The 11025-nt window shown below is 34.6% G+C and overlaps 1 protein-coding gene across 1 annotated transcript; it reads left to right on the forward strand.

Moving 5' to 3' along the window:
* The first annotated feature begins 4649 nt into the window (after positions 1 to 4649).
* Positions 4650 to 6783, forward strand: LOC124361076 (shematrin-like protein 1). The gene is made up of 2 exons (XM_046815110.1): positions 4650 to 4913; positions 6037 to 6783. Exons 1-2 carry the CDS (start codon positions 4650 to 4652, stop codon positions 6562 to 6564), a joined length of 792 nt encoding a protein of 263 aa, XP_046671066.1. The 3' UTR covers positions 6565 to 6783.
* Positions 6784 to 11025: the final 4242 nt, after the last annotated feature.

Raw genomic sequence — 11025 nt, forward strand, 5'->3', positions numbered from 1 at the left:
GTAGCCTACTTTGTAAAATAACATACGGTTACTTCTAAGAACTCGGTGTGCGTGTAGTCATGGTTTTTCGAACCAGTATTAGGTACAAGCTTACATAGAGAAATGTGGAATATGTGATAAACAGACTCAGAATTTAAAAGATACAGAAGCTATCGGTAGTAATCTTGTACTTTAGATAAATAAGCAGTGTTTGTGACTGACTGCATTTCTGCAGCCACAGTAAACCTTTGCCAACTACTAAAGTTCACCTACTGCGTAGGACAACATAACGGTTGTATTTCTACGCAAGTTCTGTTACAGCAATGATGTAGGTGTGACGCCCTCTACCGTCTACAGAGCTGTTGAACTGGCTAGTCCAGGTACTACAACTATCAAATGACATTGAAGCTGTGTTCTCAATGCCACAACCATAATTGCCAGTCTGGTCTGGAATATTGCTGCTTACCGCCAGCATAACACTGTACTTATGCTCTATTATCAGTGGCTATCTGACTCTGCTCAGCGCATCCGCGTCTCAATTGTACAGTAATTACTGATAATGATAAAAGTACGATGTTATTACGTCTCATCTATAGATAACAGTGAAAAAGTACAGTTTCAAGTTATAATGTGCAACTCTTACATTATCCACATATTTTGTCGCAATGTTAATACCTTACATGTCATATATAGGTATGCGTCTGTATGCGGCTTAAAAAATTTAATTAAGAATTTGAAACATTATAGAGGAAACAAATATTATAAGGAAAACATTCATACAAAACACTAGATAAAAATCCAAGTAACAATTTTACTTATAAGTTACCTTAACAATCAAGAGCAAGGCTTGAGTGTTCCCAGAACGCTGTGCTCTAGAGGTGGGTAAAATGCATTTTTTTTTGGTGCGTGTTCGCTCCTACGATAGTTTTGGCTCTCAACCGTTGTGTGACATTTTTAGTTTTAGTTGCAAGCTTGATGGTGGTTTCGCACTGTTGATGCATACAACTGCCGTCCTTGCGCTGCACGTTGCAGTACTGTGTATTTCGCAGATTAAAATGGTTATAAGCTTTGAATTTATATATTAGTGAAAATTGAGTATAAGGTGATCGATTATTTTGAAAGAAAATGCTCTTGAGTGGGGTCTACAGGTCCCGTTCGTTCACCCCTTCGGTGCGTTTCTGCTTATGGCTAACCATAATTGCAATAAAAAAATTGAAAAATAAATATATTTGTAAGCAAACTGAACCCAATCGTAAGATGCCATTTCAACCTGTGGATATGGAGGCAAAATATACTTTCGTATTAAATCACCTCACCATGGTTACACTTCCTACAATGTATGAAGATTGCTGGAGCTCACTCATTGGACTTGAGCCATGTGAGCTCATAGGATTACGCCATATATGTCAGTTTCCAACCTTATTTGTCTCACGTTTATGCAAGTGAAACCAGGCTTTAAAAATGCTGGAGAATATTCAATGATATCTCCATGTATTTTATGTGGAAGTAGCACGGAATAAGAGGAAGAATGATTCATGTATTGGCTCCAGCCAAGTAGCTTCGTCTCGATGGACCAAGGCCACGCTGATCTCTGTCAAAACATTATTTATGTTGGCAACTGGTTCATCATTACTATATTTTCTCGCTAGAATCCTCCAGTAAATTTGTCTCGCACACGCTGGCTATCACTACTTAACGTTTCCTATTAAAAACGTAACTTGTCCAAGAAATATTTTAATTAAACGGTGGAAGATATGGAATTAATTAGTTAAGGTGGTGCAATAAAGAAATGTTTGGTTAGAAATATATTTAGAAAAAACTTAGCTAATAATACTTTAGATTGCTTTCTCTGGAGGCAGAAAAAGTAAAGCATATTATCACTTCACGAGGAATTACAACATTTATACCATGAAAATCGTAGCATTTTTGTTGACAAATGTAAATAAACACTATACGAGATCGTCTTAATTATTTTATGACCTAAGGAAATTATATATACTAAAATTAATTTTAGTAAAAAAATAATTTTGGCATATGGAGCTTGAATTTTTATAAATTTAAAATTACTCCTTTTAGTTATATTTTATGTACATACTGTACAAACGTCCACTGCCTTATCTTTAACAGGTTTTTATGCTCATTATAAGATGTTCCAAAACCACTTCTCATGATGTAATAAAAAATCTTTTCTATTTTTCCTGACTTCCAAAATGATATCTTAAAAGGCTTTGACAACAACTGTCTTATAAATAAAATAAAAATTCCAACCGTAAACCGATTAAACACTCTAACTAATAATAATAATAATATTCTTTATTGCGTAAAACAATTACAATATTGCATGGCATGCGTCAAAGTAACTATATAAAGTACATAAGTATATCAGATAAATGATGTTGGTCAAGGTAAATACTTACAATGCAATACGAACCGGGGATTTCGTAGTTGTTGTTAATTTCAAAATTTTCATCCCAGCGGCCCATCATGAACTCATCAGTTGAGTAAAATGCCTTTGACATAAGAAAATGTTTTAGTCGAGTTTTGAATTTTTTGCTTCATTGAGTTGTTTGATGCCTTCAGGGGGCCTATTGATTAGTCCGACTCCAACTTGAGATGGTAAGTGTTCGAAAGCTGCCATAATAAAAATAAACTTTAGCTCTGGTGTTACTAAATTCCAGGTATCTCTCGCTAATCTAATCTAACCCATCAGTTAGTAGCCTGCGGACGTCGCGTCGGCAGCAGTAACTGCGCTCCTTATAAGGCAGCCCGCAGTGTGGAGCTTCGCTACCCGAGAAGATGATAAATGAGGTGATGCCTGATAAAGACATTAGTACTCCCTCGTTACCACATCAGATGATGCACGGCTGCTTCGTTAAAATACCTGACATTGCGCTACGTCTCAGCTGGCTATCTTGGTTGATTGAAGGTTCAGTTTACTTTTTGTAGCGGTTGCAATTAGTCACCAGATGAGACATTAGTACTCCCTCGTTACCACATCAGATGATGCACGGCTGCTTCGTTAAAATACCTGACATTGCGCTACGTCTCAGCTGGCTATCTTGGTTGATTGAAGGTTCAGTTTACTTTTTGTAGCGGTTGCAATTAGTCACCAGATGAGACATTAGTACTCCCTCGTTACCACATCAGATGATGCACGGCTGCTTCGTTAAAATACCTGACATTGCGCTACGTCTCAGCTGGCTATCTTGGTTGATTGAAGGTTCAGTTTACTTTTTGTAGCGGTTGCAATTAGTCACCAGATGAGACATTAGTACTCCCTCGTTACCACATCAGATGATGCACGGCTGCTTCGTTAAAATACCTGACATTGCGCTACGTCTCAGCTGGCTATCTTGGTTGATTGAAGGTTCAGTTTACTTTTTGTAGCGGTTGCAATTAGTCACCAGATGAGACATTAGTACTCCCTCGTTACCACATCAGATGATGCACGGCTGCTTCGTTAAAATACCTGACATTGCGCTACGTCTCAGCTGGCTATCTTGGTTGATTGAAGGTTCAGTTTACTTTTTGTAGCGGTTGCAATTAGTCACCAGATGAGACATTAGTACTCCCTCGTTACCACATCAGATGATGCACGGCTGCTTCGTTAAAATACCTGACATTGCGCTACGTCTCAGCTGGCTATCTTGGTTGATTGAAGGTTCAGTTTACTTTTTGTAGCGGTTGCAATTAGTCACCAGATGAGACAGTACGGTATCCAGTATAAACTCAGTTAACTCACCGCTTTACGCTTCAGTACACACGGCGCACGTGTCTTGATCATAGCTATTCATTCATACTATAATAATGTTTGGAAACATCCTAATATTTTTGTGAATTTTCCGGTGTAAAAAATACTACGTGTTCTGCCAAAATTAAGTAGTTGTATCACATTTCCCTTGCGTTTTATGTCGAATTACAGTTTAATAAAACTTGTACAATAGAATATATCAAGTGTTTTCGCACATTAGAAACATTATATAAGAAATAAATGTTTTTACAAACATCATGAATGAGAGCAGAGTAGGCCTAATTATATTTTTAGGTAATTTTAATAGAGAGGTTTGTAGACCTTAGGATAAACAGATATATTCTTGCTTTCAAATGTTGGATTAGCATTCAGTCAAAAAACGAATAGTTGAAATTACAATTTTGTTGGTAACTGTCCCTTGTAATGGAGGATAGAAGCTTGAATATAAATTTACCAGTGTGGTTAAATATCACCTTTAATTCTTAACACTTAGAGCTATTAATGTTGATACATAAGGTTTATTAGATTGACAATTCTTAAGTACTAATTTTTAAAACGAAAATGCATTAGAAAATAATATTGGCTTATTTTAAAGGATTATGTTAAACCAAAATGGTATGCATTGTATACATTCATACAAATCTATTGTACTAATTTTAGGGGCCCATTCCAACCCCATCATTAAACTAGATATTTCCATCAAAATCAATAAAGAAATTTGCTACACAATCACGGTTCTCTGTGAATACTGAGCATACAAAGGAAAATGTAAACAAACCAAGAAGAAAATATTTATAATAGGAAAACGCAACATACTACGTGAAACTAACCATGAAAACTATAAAGGAGTAATGGACTATTGGATTTCCATTCTTTGTAAAACGAATCATGTCCAAGAATAAGTAAACAGGAGAATAAGATGGTCCGCATTGAAGACACCTGGATGATGACCTCCATGATGACACCCAAGTCTCAGAGTCCACTGTCTCAGAGGCTCCCACCTGTACCTGTTGTGACGCCACACGACCGAGACCTTGCACTGCGAGGGTGCCCGCGGGGTGTGGACTGTGGACACCGAGCCGTACAGGAAGTATGTCGACCTTGCACTGGACTATTTAAGCCTATACAGTATCATGTACAGCAACACAGGTCTCTCTGGAATACTCGCGTCATGAACTCCCTGGTAAGCGCTGCTTCACTGTTTTACATATATCTTTCATAAATCATGTTTTATTAAAGCTGCTTCGACGTGTAAATCGATAGATTTACATCCGAGCTTTGTCACATCGGTAGTGGAAACGTTTTAAAGCGTGCAAGTTACTTGTTAATTTTTTTATATTTTTACTTAAATATTACGATGGAAATATTTATACAATAAGTATATTCGTAATATATATTATTTCAAAATTATAAATATTCCGTAGTTTTAAAATGTGCACATTTCTGTAAAAATATTTTCTAATAATAATAATTTAATTTACTTACTATGACTTCGAACAATTATGATATCTGTATTTTAAACCATGGTCATCTATATTTTGTACGATGAACTAAAACATTAATTTGAATAATAAGGAAATGATATATTCTCGGTATAAGATGAGTTATTAGAAATGCAACAGTTAAAAAATATTGAATCTTGAACAGATTGGACACTAAACAGTTCACTGGATCCCTTCTTGTTAGTTTTAATAATTGTAGTTAGCCTTGTACGAATTTCATAAAGGAGAACAGATTTTACATTATTCAACGGATACATCATGCAGACGGGCAACATGTCGGCATTATTCTTGTTGATTAATATTTACTTGCATATTGTTTCAAAATTTCATAAAAGCCTTGCTAATTTTTATACTGGATAAATTTATATTTACTGTCCATAACTTTGATAGTACTTTTGAATTCTGATTAGACACGTTAACATTCCACAACATTGTACTGTATGTTACAACTTTACTTTTACAAAGTTTATTTTTTTAATTTGATTTATAAATAATGATCTTTAAATTAGTAATACCATACTGTGGTATTTTTTTCATATTTACTTACTTCAAATAAATAACATATAAAGACTTCACTAGAGCTAACAACAGTTGAACAAATCAGAATAGATCTGTTTTTGAATAAGGTAAATTATCAGCTTAAGTAAAAAATGACAAGAAAACTGTTTGTACAATGTAATGTGTCACAACGGAAAAGGAAACTGATTGAGGTAGAAAAAGTTAGCAAATGTCGAGGTTATAACTAATTGAATGACTTGACTTCTATTACGGAAGCTAATGTTTGTAATCACATCCTGTTGGCAGGTTGTGTTGGTAGCCTGCCTGGCCGCTGCTAGCGCCAGCTACGCCGGTTATGGCTGGGCGGGGGCACATTACGGATACGCTCCCTACGCCTACGCCGGCCACGGGTGGTATGGTGGTCATGGAGGATACCACGGACCTCTGGCCGCCCCCGTCGTCCTGCCCTCTGGCTACCTCGCCGACACCCCGGAGGTCGCTGCCGCCAAGGGTGCCCACCTCAACGCTGTCGCCAACGCTGCCCACCGTACCGGTGCTTACGCTGGAGCCTACGGCCACGGTTACGGTCACGGATACGGTTACGGTAAAGGCTACTACGGTGGCTACTACGGAGGCTACCACGGTCCCCAGGCCGTCCCCGTAGTGCTCCCCTCAGGCTACCTCGCCGACACTCCTGACGTGGCCGCTGTCAAGGCTTCTCACCTGACCGCTGTAGCTCACCAAGGAGGTGCCACCCACACCGGCTACGGTCACGGTTACCCCTACGGTTACGGCTACGGATACGGACACGGACACGGCTACTACCACCATTAACCGTCTGCCAACACAACCTGCATAGAGCCAGAGCTGCGGAGACCTCAGTTGGGCTTTTTGTAAATAATATTTATAACCTGTATAGTAACTGTAATATAATCAAATCATCCATTCATACACTAGACTACCAAAACAGTTAATGACGCCCTAAGAGTACAACAGACTGTTCAATCTAAATTTCGAATTCATATTTTAATAATAAGCATTTTTAAAGTAATACAATAGTTGCAATTTTATTTTTTCCATGTTAACCTATAGAATAGAAAACTCATACGCCCATATCCCTGAAGTGGCGCAAAATATCTGCTGTTATAGTGAGTTTCTACTCGAAGTTAACTCACATAAAGCGATTAAGAGTAAACACAAAATACATCTTACAAGACGAGGCAGTCTGTATGATTTCGGAAGCCTGATGTTGTTATTTACCTGTAAATGTTCTAAGCCAGCAATAAACTAGAGACTGCTGGGGATTTGGATACAGTTTTACTGTGAACATGTGGCCTAAACCACTAGTTCCAAACATTTGTATATTAAGTACGCACAATACATCAAAAACAGTTTGGTTAAACTATTTGTGTTTTTAACATAAATATTGAAATTTGTTTGCTCACTGAAAAACGCAATATCTAAGTATATTGGTGTATTAAAATTAAAATTGGACCATTGAACCAAAATGGAAAGTACATAAACCTTTATATTTATAACTATGTTTATCACTCATATTTAATTTATGGACGTTCTGTGCTAGTGCTGATTGATCGTATATCTATGTTTATGAGATTAAAATTTCAAGAATTTATTGCCACCATCGTAGTATATTGCTCACAAAAATAAATTTTAAAGAAATCAGAAGCTACTATGTGACTTTTATGAATTTATGTAACACACATTTTTAGTTAACTATGGTTTTTAATTATTTATAAAACTTAAGAAAACTTTTCGTTCGATTGAATACTAGTGTGAATTGAGCTAGTGTGAATAGTTGTTGATGTGAACATCGCAAAACACTAATCCAGGATTCTGAGGAGGTTCAATCCCACAATTCATGGAAGGAACCAGCGATCTTTTTATTTTTTTTAAGATAATGTGTAAAGTTATAGAGTGTATTAAATGCTACAAAAATAACTTTTAGGATGATTTATAAGGATTGTTTTAAACAAAAAATTATTAAAATATTAAATATGGGTTTTCTCTCCTAACTACGTCGTAAAGTGAAGCTGTATATTATTTAATGTGTAACAGTACATGAAACGAATTGAAATTTATAACAGCTTTTATTTTCCCTTAAATACAGTACATTGTGCAAAACAGTATATAGTTTCTTTCGTCTAAAAAATTATGGTACGCCCATAGCGGAGAATAATTTTTTTGTTAAAATAGTGTATCGAAATTAAGGAGAATCGTTTTTCTCAGGTATTTTAAATCTGTATTTTTTTGTATTTTATTTTAATAGGAAGTTAGACTTTATATCAAAGATTATCAATATTATTTCTGTATTTCTGCACTAGTTATGTTACACTTGAATTTTACACCTCACCATTATTCAGTAATCATTATTCAGTAACAGTAGAAATGAATAGAATGCATTGTCTTATTAAAAATATATGTACACCAGCCATGTACGACTTTAATTATTCCTTTACGATTTCCAAACTTATGGATCGTACTACTACAATCACTACTATCAATGCATTAGTGCATTGGCAAAACAGGTTCTTTTATCATAGACAAGATTTAAAAAAATGTGCTTTAACCAAGGCTCAAAGTCTATTATATTAGACCCTTCTTAACAGTCTCTTCTACTGTAATTATGAACTTATTGTATAGTTCAATATTATGGAAATAATTATGTTTTAATTTTAGGGCCCGCTGTAGTGGTGGCCATCTTGATTGTAGCTCCGTACGAACAATGTTTAACACAGAATAATGGGAGATATCTCAATTTAGATACATAATTCATACTCATTCTAAAACTTTTTAGTTTTTTTGATATTTGTATACAGCCGTAAAAGTGCATGAGGATTAACATTGTTTTTGTGGTAAACTCAACGTCGCTTCACTGCAACCACCTCTTAAGATTATACACATCCTCACTACACTGAAAGAACTATCATTCTGCGCTCTTAGGATACGTTACAGAAAGAACCATAAAACCAGATATCATTAGTAAAAAATGTAATTTAAATCTAATAGCAGACATTTGTTGAATCGTCTTAAATTTTAAACATATAATTTCGAATAGATTCTTCATAGTGGTAAAGAATAGCAGTGTATTGGTTCCCATGTCAAAGAATAATAAGTAGCTTCTATTTAAATGTGTTATAAAAGCATACTGTTAAAAGCTTTTGTTCTTTTAATATCCATGCTTTGCAATGCGTGATTGTACCCTTGCCATTGGGAATCAGCTTTAGGCGAGCTCCAAGCAAAGACAATCAGGACCTCAAAGCCTCACTGAGGTTAGTACTAGAACCAATAAACAGAATTCGCTGGCGTAGCGTTAGGTCCCGTAAATTATAGTTTGTACGTCTAACTGTAAGATCGTTCTGTAAACTGTGTTGAAATGAGTGTTGTGTGTTTTATTTTTTCTGTAGTTTGAGTGTTATGGAGGAATTTATATCTAGTTTATCAGTTTTTACTTTAACTATTGTTTTTGTTTAACTAGTTTCTACTTGTACCATCGAATACACATAGTTTGTTATATGTTCGATTTTCAGGGCTGTAGAAAGAATCATGCAAAAATAGATATGAGACCCTAAAACCTCATCGCTACAACAACTCTAATATGAAAGCAATAAAATCAGTACTTGCATTAAAAATCACACAAAAGACGTAAACTTGATAAAACTTAAAGTGAATAGTTTTTTTTGTTTCCGTTTGATAGAACATATTTCCTTTTAATTTTTGTGTTTTTAACATTCTGATTTCTTCATTATGTTATTAAATATTTGCTTTTCTCTCCGAGTTTGGACTTAAGTTACTACTGTAAATATACATTTCGATAATATTAGTATATTATTAATGATTATAAGAATATTTTTGAAGCAGCCTAAAATTCATAAAATACTGTGTAATATCTTGTATTCTATTAGTACTATTATATATATACTTTTTGCGATTCAGTGTTTATTGAAATTAAATAAGGCTATTGCCATTTATACAATTTAATGTAAATAAAAGTCGTTTGACAGGTATTTGGTCTTCCGATCATATGTTAGTTTGCTTATTTAAACTCATATGTGACAGATACGGTCAAATACAAAACAATTGAATCGGAAAAAGTAAGCGCTCTGTGGTGTAATGGTAGCACATTCACCCGGCAAGTGAGAGATCCGGGTTCGACTCCCGGCGGAGCAAGTACTTTTTGCGATTCAGTGTTTATTGAAATTAAATAAGGCTATTGCCATTTATACAATTTAATGTAAATAAAAGTCGTTTGACAGGTATTTGGTCTTCCGATCATATGTTAGTTTGCTTATTTAAACTCATATGTGACAGATACGGTCAAATACAAAATAATTGAATCGGAAAAAGTAAGCGCTCTGTGGTGTAATGGTAGCACATTCACCCGGCAAGTGAGAGATCCGGGTTCGACTCCCGGCGGAGCAAGTACTTTTTGCGATTCAGTGTTTATTGAAATTATATATTATATATATATATATATATATATATATATATATATATATATATATATATATATATATATATATCACAAAAAGTACTTGCTCCGCCGGGACTCGAACCCGGATCTCTCACTTGTCGGGTGAATGTGCTAGTGCTCCCATTACACCACAGAGCCCTTACTTTTTACGATTCAATTATTTTATATTTGGCCTTATCTGTCACATACGCTTTTAAATAACCAAACTAACATATGATCGGAAGACCAAATACCCGTCAAACGACTTTTATTTACATAAATTAAATTAAATTTATTTAATTATTGTGTATATATATTCTATATATATATATATATATATATATATATATATATATATATATATAAATATAGTGCAGATAAAATGTATATGCAAGTATGAAAGTGTCTTATATTTATAATGTAGAATACAAAAAACGAACACATAATCTCATTTTGGAAAAAGTCTTAGTATTGTGAAACAATGTATAATAAGTATAAGTTCCATTTAAAAATTTGAAATTGTGATGATGAAGAAGGGTAAGAGTAGAATGGAATACAATGAATGTTTCATATGGCTGCGTAATCTTCTTCTAATAAGGGAATTCAAAATATTCCATAACACAAAGTATTCTATTTTTAATAAAAATACTGTTATATCAAATATTTGATCCTAGTTTCCACTTCGCAAAGTGTTAATGAATAGGTTTTATGAATATAAAATTTATTCTCAGTTTTCTCTGTAACTGAAATATGGATGACGCATTCGATTGAAACATTCACAAAATATTAGGTACTTTAAATTCTTTTCCATCTAATACAGAAAC

This window comes from Homalodisca vitripennis, chromosome 4, assembly GCF_021130785.1.
Source record: "Homalodisca vitripennis isolate AUS2020 chromosome 4, UT_GWSS_2.1, whole genome shotgun sequence".
Classification (NCBI taxonomy): Eukaryota; Metazoa; Arthropoda; class Insecta; order Hemiptera; family Cicadellidae; genus Homalodisca; species Homalodisca vitripennis.

Coding starts and splice junctions, on each gene's coding strand:
- LOC124361076 (XM_046815110.1), top strand. CDS start 4,650: ATGGTCCGCATTGAAGACACCTGGATGATGACCTCCATGATGACACCC. Junction 4,914..6,036: donor CTCGCGTCATGAACTCCCTG/GTAAGCGCTGCT, acceptor TCCTGTTGGCAG/GTTGTGTTGGTAGCCTGCCT.